The 27,505-nt window shown below is 44.4% G+C and overlaps 1 protein-coding gene across 1 annotated transcript in view; it reads right to left on the bottom strand.

Annotated features, from left to right (window-relative positions):
* Window positions 1-27,505, bottom strand: part of LOC146063734 (adenylosuccinate synthetase isozyme 2) — a 257,360-nt gene that overhangs the window by 63,874 nt on the left and 165,981 nt on the right. Inside the window, exons 10-11 of the mRNA XM_083176422.1 lie at window positions 10,032-10,156; window positions 3,812-3,909 (exon numbers count right to left, since the gene is read on the bottom strand). Coding sequence (XP_083032548.1) covers window positions 3,812-3,909; window positions 10,032-10,156 — 223 coding nt within the window. The remainder of the gene's footprint in view (window positions 1-3,811; window positions 3,910-10,031; window positions 10,157-27,505) is intronic.

The raw sequence follows: 27,505 nt of genomic DNA, 5'->3' as shown, positions 1-27,505 counted from the left end.
GGTCCAGGCAATGTTTTACTATTAGAGGGAATGCGGAGCACAACACTGCCTTCACCTGTCTCTTCCTGGCAATTCTTGTGTTTTTAGTGGAGCATTGTAAATTTCACGAGTTTTGACTGGAAAACTGATTAGACTAATACAGAGAAGACATTTAGAACTTATAAATATCTTAGTATTATTCTCCTAATCATTTTATTGTCAAAATTCCAGTGAGGCTCTGCCTCCAAATCCCTGGCAGTATACAAAAATGCATGAGTGCTTATAAGACTTTAGTTTGCTTCAAAAAGAGAACTTGGTACCTACCTACCGGTAATTCAATTTCTCTGATTCCACAGGGGACACTGCAGACTGCTTACAATGGCGATAGAGTGGTGGACAGATAGGAGTCTGTATTTTAAATCTTTTACATTGGCCGGCTCTTCTCACCCTGTATCCCCTCTAGACATCAATCATAGAAAACGGTGTTCAGGAGGAAGAGGCACCAGGGAATCTCCAAGAACGGAGGAGAAGGAAAACAGCATAGCATAAGCATACACACCCACAATCAGGCTGGGTAAACACAGCACTGGGAGGGCGTGCAGTGTCCCCTGTGGAATTGGCTAAACTGAATTACTGGTATGCACTAAATTACTCTTTTCTCCTTCATTCCTGCAGGGAACATTGCAGGCTGCTTACAATGGGGACATCCCAAAACTACCCCCATGGGCAGGAGAGTGCTGGGAGCCCTACAACACTGTGCGTCCAAATTTAGAAGCCTATGCAGCAAAAGTGTCAAACCAGTAAAATTTTGTAAAGGTATTGTGAACCTGCCATGTAGCGACCTTGCACACTTGTGGAAAGGACAGTCCCTTAGCCACAGCCCAAGACGAGCTAACCATGTTGAATGGGCTGAAATCACCGGTGGAAACCTTTAAGAAGCTTGATAAAAGCACCTTTAAAGGTAAGACAAATCCACCTGGCTAAAGTTTGTTTAGTAGCCGGCCAACCTCTTAGCCGCATCAGAGTACGAAAAGCTAATCAGATTTTTTTACGGACTGGAACCACAATAGGTTTATATGAAAGGACAAGACGACTTTTGGCAAATAGCCTGGGCGAGTGTGTAACTCCACCCTATCAGCATTAGAACACTAGGTACAGAGACAGGCATGACAGCCCAGAGATTAGACACCCATCTTCCCGATACTATTGCTAGCAAGAACACAGTCTACCAGGTTAAGAAACACAAGTCAACAACATCTAAAAAAGGTTCAAAAGTGTCTGATTTGAGTAAATAGTTCTAAAGTCAAATCCCTTGGTTCTGAAGGCACGACAAAAAGGGAGGCTGGAGTCAAACAACTCCCCTGAAAAACACAGACAAGGCTGATACCTGAACTTTAAGCGAGTTAAGGTGCAGACCAGCAGCAAAACCAGTTTGCAGAAAGCCTAAAAGGTGAGAAAAGGCAAACCCCGTGGTAGGATACTAGTGATGCTTGCACTAAGCAACATAGCTTTTCCAAATGTGATGGTAATGAAGTGAAGTAACCTCTATTCTGGCCTGTGAATCAGAAAAGTGATCTCAACAGCAATGCTGTTAAATGAAGGCGCTGTAAAGTTTGGGTCGGATTGGCATCCTGTCAACGAGAACCTGCTGCAGCCTCGGCTGAGGAGGTGGACCCTCTACCTAATCTACCATGTGAGAGGAATGATCTCCCTGGATCTACCACTATATGCTGGAGGCCCTCAAAAAGATGGACCTGAATAAGGTTGCTTAGGCGCCAGGGTAGACTAAGGCAGAAAAGGAGGAGATTTAACTCCAGTAGCCTGTGAAATTAACTTGCTCCTGGCCAAACAGAACATCGCCCGTAAAAGGCAAGGCCTCAACTGCCCGTTTAGTTTCAGTTTCTGCTTTCCAAGAACACAACAATAATGTGCCTCTAGCAATAACAGCAGAGACTGTCTGCTGACGCTTCACCAAAATATACTGCTGACTGATATATTCAGCCACAGTGATCAATTCAGAGTTAGGTCGGTGGTCCTGTAGGCCCTGAGCAAGCTCAGTGGCCCATTTTTCCATGGCTTTGTTCAACCATGAAATAATCAATGCAGGTCTGAGAAGAATACCTGCCATCGTGTAAATGGTTTAAGCGTGCTTTCCAACCTGTGGTCGGCCGGCTCCTTAAGAGCGACCTTACCAGGAATGGGCAGATAAACAGACTTTTTTGAAAGAAATGTCACAGATGCGTCTGCTGGCGCCGGCGTTTCTCATTGGAGTCTATAGTCAGGGGGTACTGGTATAAAGTCTTAAACTGTCTAGAAAAACCCAGATAGAAAGTAACAGTGGCCATTCTAGTTCAAAAGAACTAGGAAAACAAATGGCCTGCCTGTGGGATTTTCCAAAAATAGAAAGCTGCTCTGGAGGCTCCACCTTCACCATGTTAAGTGTTAGTCTACCTGCTTTAATGAGTGCATCAACACCCTGAGAAGGCTCTACCTGTTAAGGTTCCGCTACCTCTACTGGCGGAAGTTCCATGTCAGAGTCAGCATGAAATTCATCCTCCTCATGGAGGGAATCTGCCTTGTCACAGCCATCTCTCTCATTCAATACTGGCCTGAGACTGGTTTGTTAACGGATTTAGGTAAGGAGTCAACTGACCATGCAGGCTCTGTGCTTAATGAGGCAATCTGAGCATGTAAAATCTCCCTGTCCCTGCCAGCTCTGCAGCTAGAACAGACATAACAAGGTTAAAAACTTCCCCAGCAGTAGAACTGCTTGGGGCAGGAGCTGGAGGGATATTAGCCACCTTATAACAGAACTCGCACAATGTAACCCCTTTCACATGTTGTGTACATTTTTCTTTGTACTGAGTGCAATGGAACAGTCTGTGAGCCCTTAGACATATTACCTCTGCCTGACATGATGGCCACACTCAAAAAGCAGATACAGAATATGGCTATACAGAAAATGCAAAGCAGACACAGAGTGAGACATAGGGAGCAATAGAGAGGATGAGAAGCCACTGACCCTGAATTGAAACACCCACAAATTAAACAAAAACACCCCACCCACAAAAGGAACAACTCACACCCTTAATGTGGTGAAGGCAGGGCTGAGACAGGGGAGGCTTCTGGGACCCAGAATGAGCAGCAGTCTCTGTGGAGGCAGCACTGAGAATAAAAACTGCATTTCCACACCGTAATAGCTCTAAAGAGAATGCCCACAGGAGAGGCAGCTTGCCAGGACCTGGCTCCACATATGCAAATGAACCAATGCGCACCAAACACTATGCATGCACAGTGCATGCTGAGGCATGTGTGGGCATATGCACCTGGGCCTGCTGTCCAATGCACTGGCGCACGCACTCTGCCTGTGTAAGCCACCTTGTGCTGCGCCGCCAACCGCCCGGCCAGTGCACCGCTGATGGGGGAAGCCACTTGGCTGCAGTGCCCACTGTACGAATGGAGAAAGAAGCTTGTTTATTAAAATATGTGCTTATACTGTATGCAAGTGAGAATAAAGGAACCTACACAGGGGGCGATTTTCAGGGCATTTTCGAGGTGATCTCACTTAGGAGATGCCCCTACATCACTCCATGTGTAGGGGCCATAGAGATATCTATGTGCAGACCCACACGTCGCCATTGTCAGGACCACAGTGCTGTGCAATCTATCAGAACTCAGCAAAATCTCCCCGTGTGTAGATCCCTTTAACCTAAAGCAATTGCTTTGAGTGGTAAAGTGGATATTAGCACCTGGTTACTAAGTAAACATAAATGGCAGTTGTGTATTTCTGACTTTTACATATTTCACTTACAAATGACCGTATGCAACTCACCTGGAAAATGAGGAATTTTCACACCATCTAATTTGTAGGAAATGCCTACTTTAATTTCTGAAAAAACATCCAAAATATCAAGTTTTGTGAGAGCCAGCCTATAAAAAAATAAAAAAAAAAAAGCACAAAAAATTTATTTTTTTATATATTAAAATATGAATTTGGTACTTTCCGATAATTCCCTTTCTCAGAGTTCACAGGGGACACAGACATCTGCTTATTACACTGGGAAATAGAGTGTTAGCTAGGAGTCGGCACTTTACATTTTTAATCGACATGATGCAGACTCCTCCCCTCTACTTCCCCCTAGACCTCAGTCTTAGAAAAACTGTGCCTGAAAGGAAAGAGACCAGGTATCTCAAGAGAAGGAGAATACAGAATAGTAGTTAAAACACACACACACACACACACACGTGTAATGGACCACCCCTCGCTGCTGCCCAAGGTCGGCCCACAGAACGAGTGGAACGTGCTGTAATGGAAGTAGGTGGCGGTATTTGTGTCGCCAGATATCTTCTGCGCATCGTATAGTACAAAAGGGAATCAGATTTTCTTATGGATTCAGTTCGGTCAACATAAATCTTGAGAACTCGTACCACATCCAAAGCCTGGTCTCCACTTGAGAAAGAGGGGACCACAATCGGCTGATTTAGGTGGTAGGCCGAAACAACCTTTGGTAAAAAATTCCAAAAACGAGTTCTAAGTTCTGCTCGATCTTTGTGAAAAATCAAAAAAAGGTGAGTGACATGAAAGTGCAGCCAGTTCTGACACCCGCCTGGCCGACGCCAGTGCCAGCAGTAAAACAGTCTTCCATGATAGTAGGCAATAGACCTTTGGAGTCAATAGACTCCAAAGGTTCAAAACAATCTGCTCAGAGATAATCAAGAACCAAATGGTAAATCCAAAGGAGCAGTAGGAGCCACTACCGGTGGCTGAATTCTGAGCACGCCTTTAGCGAATGTTTGTACCTCCGGTAACAATGCTAATTTTCGATGAAAAAATACTAACAAGGCAGAAATGTGAACTTTTAGTGATGCCAGACGCAATACAGCAGATAATCCCACCTGCAGAAACCTGCAGAGACGGCCTAAATGAAAAACAGCCGTCTGCAGTTTCCTCCGTTCAAACCATCCTACATAGGATTTTCCATATCTGGTGGTAATGTGCTGAAGTTACTTCTTTACGGGCCTTCACAAAAGGTTGGTATAACTGACTGTGGAATGCCCCGTCTTTTTAGCAAGTCGCTGAGCCGCCACGCCATTAAACGTAGCCGTTTTAAGTCTGGGTACACGAATGGTCCCTGACTTAGTAGGTCTTCTTGAAGTGGTAGACGTATTGGCTCGTCCACCAGAAGTTGACGGAGCTCTGCATAATATGGTCTGCGGGGCCAATCTGGTGCCACCAAAATCACCATAGTTTTCTCCAGTCTGATCCGGAGGAGAAGTCTGGGTATGAGTGGAAAAGGTGGAAACAGGTAGACTAGTGAATAGTTCCATGGGGCGGTCAAGGCATCCACCGCCACTGCTGCTGGGTCGCAAGATCTTGAGCAATATAATGGGAGTTTGTGATGTTGCCTTGAGGCCATTAAGTCTATCTGTGGCATGCCACACCTGCGCGTCAACTGTTTGAACACTGATGGGTGGTGAGCCCACTCCCCCGGGTGCAGGTCCTGGCGGCTATGGTAATCCGCCTCCCAGTTCTCCACACCCGGGATGAATATAGCCGAAAAGTTGGTTGCATGACGTTCTGCCCAACTCAGAATGGGTCTCACCTCCCACATGGCTTGTCTGCTGCGGGTTCCCCCTTGGTTGTTTATTATTTATTATTATTTATTGTCGGATTGAATCCTGACTGCTCCTCCTTGTAGTAGGGGGATGGGCCTGTCGCAATGCTAGAAGTATAGCCTGGAGCTCTAGGACATTGATTGGCAATCTGCATTCCTGATAAGACCAACATCCCTGAAACTGATGTTGAAGTACCTCCGCTCCCCAGCCTCTGAGGCTGGCATCTGTGGTTAGAATCGTCCATTCCCAGGTTGCAAAGCTGCGACCCTGTGAAAGGTTTTTGGTGTTAAACCACCATTGTAGAGACAGGCAGGTTGCTGGTGCAAGCACCAGCAACCTGTGTAGGTGAAGATGTGAACCCGAGCACTGTCTTAGGACATCAAAATGGAAGGTCCTTGAATGGAACCGGCCAAATGGAATGGCTTCGAAAGACGCCACCATTTTCCCAATAAGACCGGTGCAGAGATGCACTGATAGTAAAATTGGTCCTCTCGGAACAAAAAGTAACGCCTGTAAAGACTGAATTTTGTCGATGGGCAGAAAAACTCTGTTAAACTGTATCCAAGATTAATCTGAGAAAAAGAGTAGTATTTGAGAGGGTAACGGATGGATCCTGAACTTCAGGAAACCCCAACTGTGTTGAATTAGTAATTGGCAAACTTGTTGCGCCTGTTGTAATTGCGCTACCAAGGACGCTTTTATCAAAAGGTCGTCGAGATAGGGTGTTCTACATATCCCTTGTATTCTTAAAGGTGCCATCATGTAAGCCATGACTTTTGTAAATATTCTGGGAGCAGAGGAGAGACCGAAGGGGAGGGCTCGAAATTGGAAGTGTCTGTCTCCTACTGCAAATCTGAGAAATCTCTGATGTTGTTCCCAGATGGGAACATGCAAGTAAGAGTCTTTTATATCCAGTGATAAGGAATTCCACTGCTTCCAGACTTGCAATCAATGTTCGTAAGGATTACATCTTGAATTTCCTGTAAACTATGAAATCGTTCAGGTTTTTGAAGGTCAAGATGGGTCTTTCTGAGCAATCTGGCTTGGGGACGACAAAAAGGACTTGAATAAAAGACCCTGTGGAACCGGAATGATAACCCTTGCCTGTAGCAATTTTTCTATTGCTGCAAGGAAGTTGAGTTGTTCGTCTGGGCTTGCAGGTAGAGCAGTTGTGAAAAACCGGGTTGGCAGTGGTAACACAAATTCCAGACTGTATCCCGGGTAACAATATTCCGAATCCAGGTGTCCTTGCAAGTTTGAAACCACTGGTTTTGAAAATCCAGAAGTCGAGCACCTACTCTGGGGTCCCCCAGGTAGGATGGAAACCAGTCATGCCAAAGGACTGCGGATGATATGGCGGCTGTGGCCGCATGTCTACCTCTTTCTCTGGATGAGGCAAAAGATCCTCTGAATGTTCACCTAATATTAGAGGAGCCACAAAATGACCGAAAGGACGGCCCTGTAAATGTACGTTTTGGAGGAGGGTAAAAAAAGGGGATTTTCCCCCCGTTGCCAGGGCAATGAGGTTATCAAGCTCTGGACCAAAAAGAGTCCCCTGAATAAGGCAGGGCTTCGACTGCCTTTTTAATTTCAGCCTCCGCCTGCCATGATCTAAGCCAAAGGGTGCGTCTTGCAGTAATGGAAGACGCAGAGATTTTTGCTGCCAATTCAGAAGCGTCTAGGGACACCTCTCCTAAGAAGGCTGCAGATTCTCTTAAGTATTCAGCAAGGACAAGCATTTCTGCTCTAGGCTGATTCTCCTGGACAGCTGTGAACTGTTCTGCCCAATTTTCCATTGCCTTGTTAACCAAGGATGCTACAAGGGTAGGGCGTAAAAGCACCCCTGCTGTAACAAATGTTTTTAAGTGAGGTTTCTAACCTTCTATCTTAAGAATCTTTTAAAGTCACTGCCCCCGGTACAGGGAGTGTAGATTTTTTTGATAAACAAGATACCGAAATGTCGGCTGAAGGAGGATTTTCCCATTTTGTACGTGAGTCAGGTGGAAACAGATAATAGTATTTTAGCCGTTTGGAAAGTTGGAACTTTCTGTCTGGAGTTTTCCATATTTAAAGTAATGGAGACTCTAATTCTTCTGAGACAGGGAAAGTGGCAGAGAATTTCTTCTGTCTGGAAAACAGAGACACTGGTACTGGTGTCTCCACGTCCACCATGTTAAGTGTAAGACTTACAGATTTTATGAGGGCTTCTATGCCCTGAGTATCCCCAGATGTCTGTGGGTCTGGGTCATCTATAATAATCTGGCCCTCCTGTTCAGGTTCCTCTCCTCCCGAATCATCTGACTATAATAAAAGAGGCATAGTTCTCTTTTTGGCAGGGAGATGTTCTGGGGAGGGTGGGTTTATAACCTGTGCTAGAGAATTCACTGAGGAAACCAGAGCCCTGGCCCACAGTGGTTCTACAGTATTGAGGGAGGATAATTCTTCTTGGAACAAGACCCTGTCCCTGCGTGACTGACAATTCAGTAGCCAGAGCAGACATACTGTAACTGAAAGCAAGGAGTCCCCCTCAGTAGGGACAGGGGCTGGAGTGCGCACCTGTGTACTAGGTATATTCTCATAAGTGGGAAAAAAGTTTTTTTCTTTTCCCCCTGTGATAGGCGCTAATTAAACTGTAATAATTTCACTTTACTTTCTAGTGTCTCAATTTAATATTATGAAAAGATATGATCTATTGAGCAGCAGACTAAATGGTGTGATTGTGATCTCACACCTATTCAGGTGTTGGGTGCACCTAAGTTTACCCCACCTGTACTACCAAGAAACTTTTATATATAGAGACTGCGCTTATAAAACCAGGTGCACGTGTGGCTGAATCAACGATCACTACTAGGTTATAGATAAATATATTTATTAGTATGAATATACCAAGTTAGAAATTAAAAGACATTTTCTTATACATAACAATGAATAAAACACATGTAAACTCTACACAATTGAAATCGGTGGCCACCTAAAAAATAAAATAAATTAAATTAATTGATGTTGCTTCTCAAAGGGAAGCTTTCTTTGATGAATTTAAAAATAAATATTGCTTTTCCAGTGGGAGGGGGAACAATATTAGCAGCCAATTTTGTGATCTCCAGTCACCGCTTGTAGTTTTAATATATATTTGTCCAATGCACTTTTGTATATCTCATACTCACAGACTCAGACTCCACATGGATATATAGATGTTGGGCCGTAATTCAAATTAGCAGGGAGGCAGGAGAGCTAGTAAATATTTCTCAGTCTGTGACTCTCCGTTCTACACCCGCAAACCGCCCGCCGCCGTGGCACTGACCCAGAGCCGGCAGTTGTAGTCAGTCCAGACGCCGTGTCTCTCACACACGGCTGGGGTCCCGGTCAGGCAGGCCCGTGTAACTGCAGAGTAGCGTCTCTCACCCGCTCTCTGTCAGGAAGTAGATGTGGGTCTGTGTTCTCCGGATTGTGCAATTGTTAGATGATAGCGGTGATCGGTGGCTGTTAGAGGTCCCTCCTTGGATCAAAGACTCCGGGCATATTCTCCTCTATCAATGCCAACCCGAAGCGTGGCGGTACGCATCCTCCAACCTTTTCATACCCCCACTATCCATGTCGGCGTGGAGTTGATTTTATATAGTGTGGCGAGCGCAGCGAGCCACCGAGCCCGAAGCGTGGCGAGCGCAGCGTCCCCCGCGAGGGGACGCGGAATACATGTAAAGTAATACGCGTCCGCTCGCCACGCTTCAGGCTCGTTGGCTTGCCACACTATATCAAATCAACTCCAAGCCGACGTGGATAGTGGGGGTATGAAAAGGTCGGAAGACGAGTACCGCTGCGCTTGCCACGCTACGGGTTGGCGTTCATAGTGGGGGTGCATTTAACATTATAAGCCCCCATTAGGGTGGATAGGGGGCTTATACAATTTAAAATCGCATCGCTGTGCATCGGGTTTAGGGCATGCGATGTGATTATACATCGTACGACTTAATATCGTGGGCGCCGTGATAAGACACAAGTACCAATTTCTATTGTACCAGATCATCCAATCATCCCCTTTTTTATTTCATTAATTCACAGTTTATTTCATCTTCATCAAGCACTGCCACAGAACCTTGTGTTAACGGCCATTGTCTGCCTGTCTCTATAAAATCTATAAAAAAACTCAGCCTCCTAGTGGGGACCAAGCACTTTTTCTAAGACTGAGGTCTGGTGGGAGGGGGGGGGAGGGGGGGGGGGGGGGGGGGTTGGGGGTAATCTGCATCATGTCAATTAAAAATTTAAAGTGCCAACTCCTAGCTAACACTCTATTCCCCAATGTAATAAGCAGATGTCAGTGTCCCCTGTGAAGGTAGGAGAAAAGTACATTACTTCATCCCATTTGGATTTTTTGAACATTCCCAATACAGACTACCACCAAATTGTACTTTAAAATATCAAACACTATACTAACTCACGCTGTAAATCCATTGATCATGTGCGCGTATCTAAGCAAAACTAGATCCAACCACCCACATCTCCTCTTTCTTCCAGTCGTAACACCAAACTCATGGCCACGTGTCTGTAGAATATATCCAATATCCTAGAGCAAGAAAATAAATAAAGTGATGCAAATCTGGCATACCATATGAAAAAAAAAAGGTTATATTCAAATAAGAGGACAATATATATATCCATCATGGAAATACTTGGCACTCAGGGTGTATGTGCGAGAACTTGCCAGGTGCACTCTCCAATAGGGTAAGATATATTCGATGATCACCGAAGAGAGATTAGAGAGATAGATAGATATATCTGGACACTGCAGAGCACACATTCCACAGGGAGCACTAAGGAGACTCCTTTGCCTTGATTTTAAGCCATTTAAAGGATTAGGGTACTCCATTCTTTTTTGAGGATTACAAAAAAAAATAATTGTGTATATATATATATATATATATATATATATATATATATATATATATATATATATATATATATATATATATATATATATATATATATGTAGATAGATAGAGATAGATACAGAAGTACCAACACACTCGCCATTCCTAAGAATGGGGTGCAAACAGCACCCACTTCCCAGGATGGGGTGCATTGGCCTGTGACCACACACTCTAGTAAATACAAACACAGGGGGCCCAGCACTCACTACAACAAACTAACTCACCTTAACATTCAAATAATCAATAAATAAATAATGGGGTTTTAGTTCATGAATTGATCAATGCATTTAAGCTTGCAGCCCATCGCCAAGGGACCCCATTTCACTGCAAGTCCTACACTAGCAACTGTTTTTCTTAGGAACCTGGCACCTGCCTACACATCATAGCTAAAATGAACATGTGTTTTTTTTTTTTAATACAAATCTTTTATAATGATTCAAACATACACAATGGACATTGTGTATGTTTGAATCATTATAAAAGATTTGCATCAAGACTTCCAGTGCCGCTTTATCTCTACTAATTATATATATTATATTGGCTGTAGGTTGGGGCTGAAGAAGGGGGTCACTCCCCGAAACGTTCCGCTGTACACCTGAATACATCGTTTTTTTGCATGTAACCAGTCTCCTGAGTGCCGTTATTGTTCTTCATGGAACATTGGAAGTTGTACATTATTTCGTTCTGGCACCAAGAGCACATTGTACCTGTAACCCAGTGAGTGCCGGCAGTTATTGGATCTGTGTATGTATGTATATATATATATATATATATATATATATATATATATATATATACATATATATACATACATATACACACACACACACACACACACAGGGCTATTTTTGTGCAGGCTCTAGCAGGAACTATGGCCCTTATTCTAACTCACTCTTTCTGACAAAATATTTCTTAGATGGACAAAACCATGTGCACTGCAGGTGAGGCAGAAGTAAAACCCCACCCAAATCTAATTATCTCTGCACAAGTAACAACTGCCTCACCTGCTCATGGTTTTGTCCATCTAAGAAATATTTTGTCAGAAAGAGTGAGCTAGAATAAGGGCCACAGTTCCTGCTGGAGCCTGCACAAAAATAGCCCTGTGTATATATATATATATATCTCAATATATTGGTGGTACTAGCGCTGAGTGGATGCCCCCCAGTCAAGTTCTATTAGAATAGTTGACACCATTTTTTTGAGCTTATCTGATGCATTGATGAGGTCAGTCAGTCATCGCATAGGTAAGAGTCCCCTCTCAACGCGTTTCATCCCCCGCCTCAAACGGCTTGGACTTCCTCAGGAGTGTGAGTCGTCTCTAAATAGAGGCTTCTATTTATACCCACTTCTAGGACTGTGGATCCCGCCAATTTGCGGTTCTCCACTTCCTATTCCGGTTGTGTGGAACGCACACGCGTCACTTCCGGAAGTCCCGTGACACGCACGCGACTTCCGGTTCTCGGCGCGACTTCCGGGTTCATCCCCGGCACTCTCTAACTCAATTATGAGCCATTTATAGATTCCCTGGCTGGGTGGAACGCACGCGCATCACTTCCGGAGGTCCCGTGACACGCACGTGACTTCCGGTTTCGTGCGCGATTTTCTGGTTTAGACCCTGCTACCACTAGTTTGAGCCATTCATGGATACCTCGGCTATAATGGTAACTTAACCCTCCCCTTACCCACACGGTGTATGGGAGAGCACTCGGCCAGTAGTATTGCCGATTCATGTTCGGACACAGATACATATATAAATATACAAAAATACAAAAAGGGGGCTAGTGTTCATTCAGTGCATTCATGGGGTTATAGGTCACAGTGCCCTCCCATGAAATTCCTGATATTACACTTTGCTCCTCCCTCTTCTGAACATTTCAGATTTTTGTTAAACATAACAACAGTACAAAAAGGTCATCAGAACGAATCACAGAAGTATACAAAAACATCAAATATCATAAAAACAAGGTAAAAATGGGGTAAAAAGACTTATAAAATACTTCATTAAAATTCTTTTTATAAAAATGGTGCTAATTCATAGTTATCGTTAAGCCCATTTGGGGTTAAAGTACCAAGTTCATAAATCCAGAACATCTCCCTTCTGGATAAAAGGTTCTCCCTATCTCCTCCCCTTGGACCTAAAGTGACATGCTCCAGTACTTTGAATTTTAGATCTTCTACCTTCCCATTATGGGCTTGTACAAAATGTCTCGGAACTGTGTGACCATCTGCTTTGTTTTTTATACCTCTCACATGTTCCTGGATTCTCAGTTTCAGTTGGCGCTTCGTTTTGCCAATATACTTGAAACCGCATGTACACTCTAGCATGTATATCACCCAGCTACTATTACAGTTAACTAGGTTTTTCAGAGTGTATTTCTTAGATCCATTAAAATTACTAAAATCTGGATGTGCAAATTTGCATATATTGCACTTATTACATTTAAAAAAAACCTTTTGCTCGGTCCCAGGGGGTATTCACTCCCTTTTTCTTCTGTTGGAGCATACTCGGTGCTATATATATATAGCCACTCCAGATTGCGAGCACACACGGTCTTTGCAGCAAATAAGTCATCCACAACCACACAGGGTTTGCAAGCTTTTGGGCTTTCTTTAATCCAGCCCTTCGTCAGGCAACATATACAAAAGCACACAATACAATAAGTTTCTTAAATAGCAATGTACATACCAGCGTGATCCACGCCGTCCTGGCCCGCAGCGTGTGCGTCCGCCGGAAGTCTAGGGAGCACCCTCTCCTGTTCTCCCAGTCTCGCACCGCTGAGCGGTAACCATGGCGACGCGGGTCATACACAGTCTCTTATGCGCTGAAATAATGCGCTGTGACGGTCAAAGAAACAAAAACACATAATCATACATATAATGGCAAAGATGAACATATACAAAGCAAGATAAACCTGCCAAAAAACATACACTATATACACATTAATTGCCTACAGTTTTAGTTGTGTAGGCATATGTAAGCTGTGGTGGTCCAGAACATATCTTGTGCATTAATCTATATACAATATGGATGAAGCTGGTGGCTTTGATTGGACACAGGTGCCGTTGTATGAGACCAAGAGCTTGTCTGAAAGTGAAACTGAAGCCATCTTGTTCACTGAAAAGTTTGCCGATTCCTTGGGTGATGCTACAGCAGATGTTTATTTCCAATTATTGCGTTTGAAAAAGAAGGAAATAGATTTTTTGTTGCACGGCATTACATTGTCGGACTATGTGCGTGATAAAAAAAATACCCCGGGGGTTCCGGGTAAACAATGCACCTACGATTGGTCGCCATAATGGCGAATTTTGACGCAAATGGATCGCGGTATTGAATAAATGCTCGCTAGATCTGATGACCATTGTGGTAGAAGAAGCCGGCCGAGAATTAAATCTAGTACGTGATAAAATAAAGGAGTATGAGGGAAAGAATAAAAAAATCCTGCTACAAAATAAGACATATGCACATATGCATATTTCTGAACAAGTGGGTGAGTTTCTTAAAGTGTCTCAACCTAGGGTCCCCATTCTGTACACACTACCGAAGATACATAAGCGATTGGAGAACCCCCCGGGCAGGCCAATTATATCCGCCCGGGGTGGATTATTTAACAACATTTCCCAGTATCTCGATGCTTTTCTCCAACCGTGTGTGCTGAGTGGGGATACCTCTTTGAGAGACACTACTGATTTAGTGTTGAAGTTGCATGAGGTTGGTGATGTGCCAGATGGCACCTGGTTGTGCACCCTGGACATCACCAGCCTCTATACTAACATCCCCCATGAGGGGGGGTTGGCGGCAACAAAAAAAACTACTATTGGACAATCCGCTTTATGATGGACCAGAATTGAATTTTTTCCTGTCACTCCTAGAGGTAGTATGAACTAAAAATTATTTTTTAACAAGTATTACCTCCAAGTAAGCGGGTGTGCCATGGGGTCCCCTGAGGCCCCCGCTTACGCAAACACCTATATGGTGGACATAGAACAAGACTTCTTCTTCAATCGAGAAGTGAGAGACAGGATAATTTTTTATAAAAGGTACATCGACGATGTCCTCCTTTTATGGAGGGGACATCCCGATGACTTTGAAAAATTAGTCTTAGACATCAATAGCAGAGATTGTCCAATAAAGTTTACATTCCAGATGAATCTTGAAGAAATTGCTTTCTTAGATGTTTTAATCAAGATTGTTGACAACCAGATTTGTACATCTCTTTATACCAAAAAGACCGACAGGAATATGTTGCTTAGGGCAGACAGCTACCATCCTCCTGCCACTATCCGCAGTCTCCCCTACTCTCAGTACCTGAGAGCAAAGCGTATCACCAGTGACCCGGCTGCAATACAGATTACTTTAGATGTAATGACAGACAGGTTGAAAGATCGTGGGTACCCGGATAATGTATTGGAGGGTGCCATTAAGAAAGTCGCAAAGGTGACCAGAGAACAAGTCTGGTCAGTCCAGCTAATACTACAGCCAAGAAAACAGGGGAAAAGATCCATTGGGTACAAAACTTTGGTACTCTTTACCTAGCACGGCGCCCATCGCGGGCATCGCATGCACTAAAAAACGGGTGCGACGCGATGCCCGCGATTTCCCATAGTGAACAATGTTAAAAGTGTCAATGGACGCGATTTTAGTGCTCAATGCCCGCGATTTTTCCATAGGAAACAATGTTAAATGGGCCACAGAGCCCAAATAGTCCCCCTGAAGTCTGAAATGGCCCCCACAATTGTTAACGCCACCCCACGATCAACGTGAACCCGAAGCGTGGCGAGCGCAGCGAGCCCGCGAGGGGCGGCGATACGCGTCCTCCGACCTTTTCATACCCCCACTATCCACGTCGGTGTGGAGTTGAGAATAGAATAGTGTGGCGAGCGCAGCGAGCCACCGAGCCCCGCGAGGGGACGCGGATACCTTCACAGGTAAACGCGTCCCTTCGCGGGCTTCACAGGTATCCGCGTCCACTCGCCACGCTTCGGGCTCGGTGGCTCGCCACACTATTTTATTCTGAACTCCACGCCGACGTGGATAGTGGGGGTATGAAAAGGTCGGAGGACGCGTACCGCCGCCGCTCGCCACGCTTCGGGTTCACGTTGATCGTGGGGTGGCGTTTACAATTGTGGGGGCCATTTCAGACTTCAGGGGGACTATTAGGGCTCTGTGGCCCATTTAACATTGTTTCCTATGGACAAATCGCGGGCATTGAGGCATTTAACACTAAAATCGCGTCCATTGACACTTAACATTGATCCCTATGGGAAATCGCGGGGATCGCGTCGCACCCGTTTTTAAAGTGCATGCGATGGCCGCGATTTTTTACCCCCGATGACTGCGATGCCAATCGCGGGCGCCGTGCTAGGTAAAGAGTACCAAAACTTTAATACTGCCCATCAAGACGTAAAATATTGGAGTAACAAGCTTTGGCCAGTTATAGGGAATGACAATGACTTAAAAAAACTTAGACAAAAATTATGCCCTGCTACAAAAAAGGAAAAAGTTTGAGGGATTGGCTGGTTCATAGTGACGTAAGTGAACATATGTTGGCAGATAAGAGAATACGTAGACATGAGCCAGGTTGTTATAAGTGTGTCGGCTGTACTACGTGCCAACATATGATCGCTACTAAAAACTTTTATCATCCACAGTCCGGAAGAAATACGTGATCCGACATGCCTTGACATGCAGTACGTCCTATGTAGTTTATATAGTAAAATGCCCCTGTGGCTTATGCTACATACTGTAGGCAAAACCATCCGCCCCTTTAAGGAGCGGATGGCGATGCATCGGACGACTATAAGAGCAGCTCTGGGGGGGAAGCCATCGGATCAGCCCCTTGCCAGACATTTTTTGGAAATGAAGCATAGTCTTGCTAGTTTTAAGCATGTCATAATAGACTATGTACCCGAGGACAAAAGGCGTGGAGACCGACATAAGAGTCTCCTACGCCTAGAATCAAAGTGGATTTATCTACTAGATACGGTCAAACCCAAAGGCCTTAATGACCATCTAAATATGAGTATATTTGTAGATTAAGTCTTGCGATCATTTCTGTAATATGTGCCTTAGCTATGCTAATCCTAGGCTTGTTGCCTGATTATGGATACTGCCCCCTATTTTTCTTACATATGCCTACACAACTAAAACTGTAGGCAATTAATGTGTATATAGTGTATGTTTTTTGGCAGGTTTATCTTGCTTTGTATATGTTCATCTTTGCCATTATATGTATGTTTATGTGTGTTTTTGTTTCTTTGACAGTCACAGCGCATTATTTCAGCGCATAAGAGACTGTGTATGACCCGCGTCACCATGGTTACCGCTCAGCGGTGCGAGACGGGGAGAACAGGAGAGGGTGCTCCCTAGACTTCCGGCGGACGCACACGCTGCGGGCCAGGACGGCGTGGATCACGCTGGTATGTACATTGCTATTTAAGAAACTTATTGTATTGTGTGCTTTTGTATATGTTGCCTGACGAAGGGCTGGATTAAAGGAAGCCTGAAAGCTTGCAAACCCTGTGTGGTTGTGGATGACTTATTTGCTGCAAAGACCGTGTGTGCTCGCAATCTGGAGTGGCTGTAATATTTTACCTGCTGAAGCACTGCGACTGTCGTTGCTGTAGAAGGGTGCTGGTCTACTGGACATATATATATATATATATATATATATCATATACACAATATGGAGCGCACTAACCAGACTTTTTCAGAGTCCTTTGTTAAAAAGCAAGACTTTAATAGTACATCTTTAAAAGGTTATTCAACATTTCGGGTCCACATCAGACCCTTTGTCAAGACACAGCAACCACAGGTATCCCAGAGACAGCTTAAAACCAGACTCCCTACTCACCAGTTAAGTACCATAAAACCCCTCCTCTCATGGAGTAACAACCAATCAGAAAAATATGCAATCAAGGTAACTCAGGTGATGACACAGGTGGTGGCTGTAAATGTCATGGTGCAGGGCCCGATCTGGGACCTCCTGTATTGCGGCGTACGGGTCACAGATCCGGAAGCAGCCAGCTCTGCTAGCTTCCTGTGGGTGCGTGCGTGTCAACAGACGCCATTCAGCGCTACCCCACATGACCTCCGTTCAGGCTAGGCATACGTTCCAGCTCAATCTGCTGGACGCTGCCCTTCCTCATTTCCGCGTTCCACAGACCCAGAACTTATGGCAGCACCACTATCTTTATACGATAACCAATGAAAAGGGATAAAAGTCATTAACGTTTTATTTGGGAGTGCTAGAATGTTTTAATCTGCCAAATGAAGAATTGTTTTATTCAGAGAAGTGTTATTTCACTCTGTGCTATGCACTATTAAGAACATACGTTTTCAAGTGCGGAATTAAGCACTACAGGGGGGGCCTCAACTGCACAAAAATAAAAATAACAATAACAATAAAAATTCAAGTGTCTAATCGATGGACATGAGTCGCCTATATTTAGTACGGGGGCTTTATGTGGTGTACCTCATAATGGTTTTCAGGAGTCTGTATACACTTATACACAAAAAACATTAAAAATTATTCCTATATAAATGTAGTGGGACATACGTTCCCGCCCGACCGAACCGGGGGCAATGAAATCACTGTCCCAGATCCAAGATAGGCGACAGCGCACCCACTCCCAGACGCATATCGGTTATTATCCTGACGTAAGCGTTATAAAACTCTGAATGGACAGTAACATGAAATCTTTCAAAAGTCCTTAAAGGAACATGGACAAGGAGAAAGAAGCTTATTGGATCCACCATTTGGATACAGTGGCCCCGAAGGGCCTAAATGAGAAGAATTCCTTGTCCATGTTCCTGGATAAGGAGCAACCCATCGGTACCGGTACCATATATTGCGGCAAGTAAAATCTTGTTACTGCCACTACCCCGGGAGCGTGGACGAGTCCGCCCGGCTGCGCTGCATTTGCCGAGAATCCGCAGCTGAAACCCGAGAGCTACACCTGGAGCTTGGCAAGTTACCAAAAACCTTACAAACACGGTTAATGTTGACTGCTAAAACTGGCAAGTACTTATTGGACATTGCATGCTAACATCCACTAACCTATAGGAGCTGTGAGAGCTACCTACTGCTAACTGGACTAATCTGCCTCATACAGGCTATTACAGAATTGCTAGCATACTAATCCAAGTTGGGCTAATTAACACATTAGGCACCCTTAACCCCTTCCCGACATTTGACGTACATTTACGTCATGGTCGGGAAGTACTTCCCGACACATGGCGTAAATGTACGTCATGGCTTGTAACTGTCACCGCGTCTATAGACGCGGTGACAGTTTCAACATGTCTGCTGTCCCTGACAGCAGACATGTCCCTGCATGCCCAGGGGGGGCTGCGATGCCGCCCCCCCCGTCGGCGATCGCTGTGATTGGCTGTTCAGTGTGAACAGCCATTCACCGCGTTTTCTGTGTCACCGGCGAATAACGTTCGCCGCTGACACGCGATCGGAGGTGATTGGTGCTGTAAAGTACAGCACCAATCACCGCGGGGTGTAAGGGTGACACTGGTGTCACCCCACCTCACCCCGCCCGCCCCCAAAGGCCGTGATTGGTTCGTCGGACCGACGGACCAATCACAGCCAAGGAGGGGGATTTAAACTAACGGTGACTGCACTGCAGACGCCATTCCGGTCTGGAATAGCGTGCAGTGCGGTCACCGTGCCCAGCTGCCGCCATTTACTGAACTGAACCGAGCAAAATACTTACCTGATCACTGCTTCATCACTGCTTGTAGTGTGCTGGATGCTTCCTGGATCCTGTTACTACTTGTGACTTCCTGTGTTGTGAGCTTGTGCTGCTGCAGTGTAATAGCGTTAGGATAGAGAGAGATAGATAGAGAAAGATAGAGAGATAGAGAGATAGTGTCAGAGAGTGCTATATTTTGTGCTGCTGCAGTGTGATATAGTTATAGATAGAGAGAGAGATAGAGAGAGATAGAGAGATAGTGACAGATTGTGCTATATATTTTTTATATAACTGACTGCTGCCCCCCCTTTTGTGCTGATCAGTATAAATTAACTGATCAGCAACTTTTTGGGGGCGCAGGTTTTTTTTTTAGATATATATATATACCTGCTGCAGTGTCATAGAGTGATAGATAGTGAGAGATAGAGAGATAGTGACAGAGAGTGATAGAGACTGCTATATTTTGTGTCTGCTGCCCCCTTAATTTTTTTTTTTACACACACTGTGATTTTGTGGGTGTCCTGTGGCCACTGTGCGCTGATCAGTGACGTACATCACTGATCAGCTTTTTCGGCACAGGGTTGATCTATATATTTTTTTTTTTTATCAAATTCCTGTTGCCTTTGAGCGCTGTTCAGTGACGGACGTTTCTGACCAACATCTGTGCTCAATTTTTGGCGCAGGACCTTTTTTTTTTAACCCCTTCAATTTTTTTTTTTAACCCCTTCAATTTTTTTTTTTAACCCTTACATTTTTTTTTTTTTTGTATAAAGTATTTTTTTTTCTGCACTACATACACACTACACACTACATACCCCCCGGGTTGAAATAAAGTTTGTACCCCCCCCCTACACTATACACGTGTTGAAACATTTCACTACCAGTAACACAAAAATAAAAATGGCATCCCAAATGTCATCCCAAATGTCATCCCAGTCATCCAGAAGAATGTATTCAGCGGAGGAGGCATATGCCATGCTTGCATCTGACTCTGACACAGCCAGTGATGCAAGCGGGGAATTTGAAGGATTCGTCTTAACCTCATCTTCCTCCTCTGGTGATGAGGGACCCCCTCAAAGACGCCCCCGTAGAGCAGCTGAGACCCCCCCCCAATAATTGATCTCGTATGGGACCCCACCACCAGACAATTTTGAGCCCCAGGTTCCTGAGTTTTTGGCCATGCCAGGAATCCAATTTGATTCCACAGGTCTCAGAGAAATTGACTTTCAAATTATTTTTCTCTGATGATTTTATAAATTTAATGGTGGACCAAACTAATTTATATGCCCAGCAGTTTATTGCTCAAAACCCCACGTCATCATTTGCTAGGTGGATCCCTGTAGATGCAGTAGAGATGATGACGTTTTGGGGTCTGGTGTTTCATATGGGCATAGTAAAAAAGCCAGAAATTAGGCAATATTGGAGTACAGATGTTCTGTACAGCACCCCATTTTACCGTATGGCCATGCCCCGGGCTCGATTTTAGACGATCCTTAAATTTTTGCATTACAACGATAAAGCACAGTGCCCACCCAGAGATGATCCCACCTTTGACCGGCTATTCAAAGTCAGGCCGGTCATTGATCATTTCAGTGCCAAATTTGAAGAGATGTACATCCCAGATAAATTCATTTGCATAGACGAGTCCCTTATACATTTTAAAGGAAGGGTTAAATTCCGCCAGTACCTTCCCAGTAAGAGGGCAAGGTATGGCATAAAAATGTATAAGCTGTGTGAAAGCACCTCAGGGTACACCCACAGGTTTAGGGTATATGAAGGGAAGGATTTAAGAATTGAACCGCCAGAATGCCCCCCCTCCCTCGTAGGTGTTAGTGGAAAAATTGTCTGGGATTTAGTGCACCCCTTCCTGGATAAAGGTTATCACCTCTATGTGGATAACTTTTACACTAGCATCCCCCTGTTTAAGGCCCTTGGTTCAAGAGGTACAGCAGCTTGCGGTACTGTGCGCAAGAACCAAAGAGGCCTCCCAAAACGCACATTGCCCAAGTAATGAGAAGGGGTGAAAGCAGGGAATATGCACCGAAAATATGTTGTTGGTCAAATATAAGGACAAGAGGGATGTCCTTATACTGACAACAATTCACGGAGACAGTACCACCTCCGTCCCTGTACGAGGTACCAGTACCCACACCTCAAAACCTAATTGTATCCTGGATTACAATAGGTACATGGGCGGAGTGGATCTTTCAGATCAGGTACTGAAGCCGTACAGTGCCCTGCGGAAAACAAAAATCTGGTACAAGAAGCTGGCCGTGTATATCATCCAGATGGCACTGTATAACGCTTACGTGCTATTCCGTTCTACCGGCCAGAGGAGGACATTTATGCACTTTCAAGAGGAAGTCATAAAGGGCCTAATATTTGGGAACCAGCAGGCAGAGGGCCCCAGTACTTCTAGTACTGGCCCCCGTATTGTACCAGGGCAGCATTTTCCTGATGAAATCCCCTCCACTGGAAAAAAGGGCAGGACACAAAAAAGGTGCAAAGTTTGCTATAAAAAGGGAATAAGAAAGCAAACTATTTTCCAGTGTGACACTTGCCCCGACAAACCCGGCCTATGTATAAAGGAGTGTTTTAAATTATACCACACATCTATGGATTATTAGGTTCATAATTTCACCGTGCTTCGGGGGTCTTGCTAATGCCACATAGCACCCACCATTCATTCCACCAGAATCTGAGCCGCAAAATCCAAAAATCACTCCTTCCCTTCTGAGTCCTGCCATGCACCCAACTGGTATTTTTTGGTCACATGTGAGGCATTGCCGTACTCGGGAAAAATTGGGGCACAGATTTTGGGGTGCTTTTTCTCCTTCATACCTTCTGAAAATGAAAAATTTTGAGCCAGAACTGCATTTTTGTGTAAAAAAATGTAATTTTTCATTTTCACTGCCCAGTTGTATCAAAATTGGTGAAACCCCTGGGGGTTTGAAATGTACACTATACCCCTAGATGAATTCCCTGAGGGGTGTAGTTTGCAAAATGGGGTCACTTGTGGGGTGGTTCCACTGTATTGGTGCTTTGGGGGTCTTGCTAATGCGACATAGCACCCACCAACATTCCACCAGAATTTGTGCTGCAAAATCCAAATATCACTCCTTCCCTTCTGAGTCCTGCCACTTTTTGGTCACACATGAGGCATTGCCGTACTCGGGAGAAATTGGGGCACAGATTTTGGGGTGCTTTTTCTCCTTCATACCTTCTGAAAATGAAAAATTGAGCCAGAACTGCATTTTTGTGTAAAAAAATGTAATTTTTCATTTTCACTGCCCAGTTGTATCAAAATTGGTGAAACCCCTGGGGGTTTGAAATGTACACTATACCCCTAGATGAATTCCCTGAGGGGTGTAGTTTGCAAAATGGGGTCACTTGTGGGGGGGGTTCCACTGTATTGGTGCTTTGGGGGTCTTGCTAATGCGACATAGCACCCACCAACATTCCACCACCAAAAATCACTCCTTCCCTTCTGAGTCCTGCCATGCACCCAACTGGTATTTTTTGGTCACATATGAGGCATTGCTATACTCGGGAGAAATTGGGGCACAGATTTTGGGGTGCTTTTTCTCCTTCATACCTTATGAAAATGAAAAATTGAGCCAGAACTGCATTTTTGTGTAAAAAAATGTAATTTTTCATTTTCACTGCCCAGTTGTATCAAAATTGGTGAAACCCCTGGGGGTTTGAAATGTACACTATACCCCTAGATGAATTCCCTGAGGGGTGAAGTTTGCAAAATGGGGTCACTTGTGGGGGGGTTCCACTGTATTGGTGCTTGGGGGGTCTTGGTAATGCGACATAGCACACACCAAAATTCCACCAGAATCTGAGCTGCAAAATCCAAAAATCACTCCTTCCCTTCTGAGTCCTGCCATGCACCCAACTGGTATTTTTTGGTCACATATGAGGCATTGCCATACTCGGGAGAAATTGGGGCACAGATTTTGGGGTGCTTTTTCTCCTTCATACCTTATGAAAATGAAAAATTTTGAGCCAGAACTGCATTTTTGTGTAACAAAATGTAATTTTTCATTTTCACTGCCCAGTTGTACCAAAATTGGTGAAACCCCTGGGGGTTTGAAATGTACACTATACCCCTAGATGAATTCCCTGAGGGGTGTAGTTTGCAAAACGGGGTCACTTGTGGGGGGGTTCCTAACTTTTAGCATCTTATGGTGCCTAGAAACCTACATGGTGCCTAAAAAATAATCTCATAAAAAGGAGGCTCCAAAATCAAGTAGGTGCTCCTTCTATTATGAAGCCTGTGGTTTGGTCAACGTGCACACTAGGGCCACATATAGGATATTTATGAAAACAAAATAATTGGGGGAATCAATTTTTAGTCACATTTCTCTAGTAAAATGTACTGTGTTCCTTAGAAAAATGTATTAAAATTGAAAATCTGCAAAAAAAAATGAAATTTTGAAATTTCACCTACACTTTGTTTTAATTCCTGTGAAACACCTAAAGGGTTAACAAACTTCCAAAATGCTGTTTTGAAAACTGTGAGGGGTGCAGTTTTTGAAATGGCATCATTTATGGGGGTGTCTCACATACAAGTCCCTCAAAGTCACATCAGAACTGAACTGGTCCCTAAAAAAATCAGTGTTTGAAATTTTCTTGAAAATTTGAGAATTTGCTATTCATATTGTAAGCCTCCTAGTGTCCAAAAAAATTAAAAGGAAGTTGAAATAATGATGGAAACATAAAGTAGACATATGGTCTATGTTAGTTATTAACTTATTTGAGTGGTATGATTATTTGTCTCACAAGCAGAAAATTTAACATTTTGCAAATTGCTAAATTTTCCATTTTTTCCGACATTTTGGTATTTTTCACAAAAAAACACAGACTGTATCGACCCAAATTTACCACTAATTTGAAGTACAATGTGTCACGAAAAAACAATCTTAAAATCACTGGGATAAGTAAAAGCAAAAAAAAGTTATCCCCACTTAAGTGATACATGTCAGATTTGAAAAAAAGGGCTCTGTCAGGAACGCAAAAACTGGCTCTGTCAGGAAGGGGTTAAAGGGCTAGTCCCTTAACAAACCCCCCCTCCCTTTTTATATAATTTTTATTATTTAAAAAAAATATGATTATTTATTTTCTATATATTACCGGCCGGTGATTAATGTTTAATTATAAGGTGTAATAAATTTTAATAAATTATGTTATATTGCTAAACTACTTGGATCAGCGCTGTCTCTAATTTTTTCTTGTGGTCTTTCTTGTGATTCAAGGGGTGGAGTATCCACTTGATAGTGACAGCAGCAGATCCAAGATTGTTATATTACAGTTCTGCGCTCTGACAAATCGTTTTTTCCTGTTTGTTTATTAGACTCCACTTTACGAATCTTAGTGTATCTGGCCCTTGGTGTAAAAGAACAGGACTGACCAGCACAAAGCCCTAACAACCCTATTCTAGTGGATTATTTGGATTATGAACTGCAATCCAGGCCTCCTCCTTATCATAAATACCCAATCTCACTAAAGACCCCCATACCCTTGTGTGAGGTATCTCATGCAGCCTCACATGCGATACCTCATCAACGACACATGCAGTCCTTAAGCATACAATGTATCTTATGCGATCACAGTCATGGCTGCTGGATACAACATATCGTTTTGGCAGCAACAACTTTCTCCGGATCCGATCAGATGCATTTACACATGGTGTGAACAAAACTAGAAATGTAAGAATATTCAGAATGTTATTATGGATCTTACCATCTTTCAAAAGGCACCAGGTCACTGGCAAATAGATGTGACATCACTGGCTGAGTCCACCCACATTGGTGACATTGCTAAGCTCCCCCCTTTCCCCTGTGCTGATCATAAAGGGATCACTATAAAACACCGACTAATACTGTGTCAGTTACCCTGCAAGCCAAAACAGCGCTTACACCTCAAAGCAACTCCTCAAGACCTCTAGATGGTAGCAGCAAGTGAGTTGTGAGGTGGGCAATCCATGGCTAAGACTTGGATGCAAAGTCAACACCTTGAGCTTCCTCAAACCATTCCCGAACATTTTTTAGTGTGGCAGAGCGTATAATCCTGCTGAAAGAGGATGCTACCATGAATGGGGTGTACGTTATTAACAGCAATGTTTAGGAAGGCAGTACGTGCACAAATGTTAAAAAAAGAAAGATTACCCAGCATACTATTGCCCAGAGCATAATACTACCACAGCCTGATGGCCTTTTCCCCCATAGTGCATCCTGGTGCCATCTCTTCCACAGGTAAACGATGCACATGCACCCAGCAGTTCACATGATATAAAAGAAAAATGTGATTAATAAAACCAAGCTGCAGTTCTGAAGCTCAGGTGAAAAGATATGAGCAGAATGCAGAAAGCTGCGGTCAATATCCTGCCTATATCTCCTGCCCCTGGGGCCGTGGATCCTTCTCCCCTCTCCGCTCACCCTTTGGAACATCTTCTGCACTCCCTGTGCCGCCCGTTGCCTCTCTGTGCGGCTTCTGTGGACTGGTGTCGTTGGCCGGGCTCTCAGCGTGATACGCTCCCGGACGCCATCTTGGAATTCTCCTTTCCTCCGTCTGGGGCTCTGCAGCGACAGCCGATGACCTGGCTGCTGGGGCTAGATCTCCTGAGATCTCTGCGGAAGCTGCTGATGCCGGAGGATAGTGGCGTCTGTATCCTGCCTGGTCGGTGTGGCCGCCTCTGAGCACCGGGCGCCATCTTGGATTCTTCTTGCATCTGCGGCTCTGCCTGAGGGCTGCCGGGGCTGGCACACGGACTAAGTCTTGGTGGGGTGTGTGGCTGCACAGCCTGTGCCCTCTACCTCCTACACTTGTCCTACTGCAGTTACAGTATTGAGTGGCTGGGCTGCAGTCACTCTGCGCATACCGAATACACCATACTAACAACTTTTGATACTCTGCTCCAGACTACACTTGGACGGCCACAATTACTGTGCCTCCCTGCAAGATATTGCAGCATTGAACACTTCTGCCAATAGCTCTGAGTAAATTCAATCACTGTTATTGATTTGGATACTCCACTGTTGAGGCACTGTGTGGTGTGCTGGCCACCACTAATTTGCCTTTACTATCTACCTGCAGTATATTTTTAACATTCTGCATTAGGGATGTCTGGCCCTTTGCACCTAATCCTTGAGGCTATTAGTGCCTCTACACAGAGAATTCTTGCTAAATTTGGAAATGTACACACTACTTCCGCAAATCCTGCGCTTGTGACTGATGTGTTACCTGCATCTGTGCCCTCTCTGGATCTATCCTGCCAAATAGAGAGTCACCCGCGACTAACTCTACTACGAGTTTAACTCCTGCTAATGGGGACGCTACAAAAATCCGTCCTGAGGTTCCAGTGGCTGTGTCGTTGATAAAAAACTCCACATCCTTGGCTGGATGGGATAGCTTTGGAAGTTTTATCCCAGTACTGCAGATGGCTTTGTGTACGTTTTAGGATGTATGATGAACGAACTGCTACATATATGGCGTCGCATGTGAGGAGGGCCTGGCCGGACTAAATATTTCGAACTCCTGAGCCTGTTGCTTTGATTTAATATTTGTGTCTTAATTTTCAGTCCATTTGCTGTTGCCTCTCCTCCTTTTTTTTCTCCTGTGAGTGGAGGTGGGAGGGAAGAATGCTTTTGTTATATTATGATACCAACAAGTTTACTGCCCCGTTCAGTTCATACAGCAGTTATCCTTCAGTATAGGGGGGGGGGGGGTAGTTATCCTCTATATATCCTTCCATATTTACACAATCTGATCCTGTTTTGTACTGCCCCTGTTAGACATTCGTTTTGTTATCCTTTATATGGGGTAGGGGGGGGGGGGATAGATAGGTATGTGAGTAAGGGTGAAATTAGGTTTTTAGGCTAGGCTAGCTATTTACAGCTGCAGGCCACTAATTTATCCCTTTTTAGAGACAGTAGTTTAGTTAATTGGGGGGAACAGGGTACGCCTTAGTTGGGGGTAGGTCGTATAGGGTGGGGGGTTATGTGGGAGGGTTGCTTTGGGGTTTGTGGGTGTTTTTGTTTTTTGGGGGGGGGGGGGTTTGATTTTTTTTTTTGACCTGATGCCTTTGAAGTCTGGGGGTTACGCTCCCAAGCCACTACATTTATATGAAATAATATCCTGAAATAGCAAGGGGGGGGGGGGGGGGGATTTGTCAAGTTGGGAGGGGGAAGGGAATAGTTAGGTAGATAGCTGGGGGGTATAGTTCAGGGATCCAAGTGCACCCTAGTTGGGGCTGGGTAGTACAGGGTGGGGGGGTATAA

This window comes from Crinia signifera, chromosome 3, assembly GCF_055691185.1.
Source record: "Crinia signifera chromosome 3, ASM5569118v1, whole genome shotgun sequence".
In the NCBI taxonomy this organism is placed as follows: Eukaryota; Metazoa; Chordata; class Amphibia; order Anura; family Myobatrachidae; genus Crinia; species Crinia signifera.
This window is presented reverse-complemented; position numbering and strand designations above follow the sequence as displayed.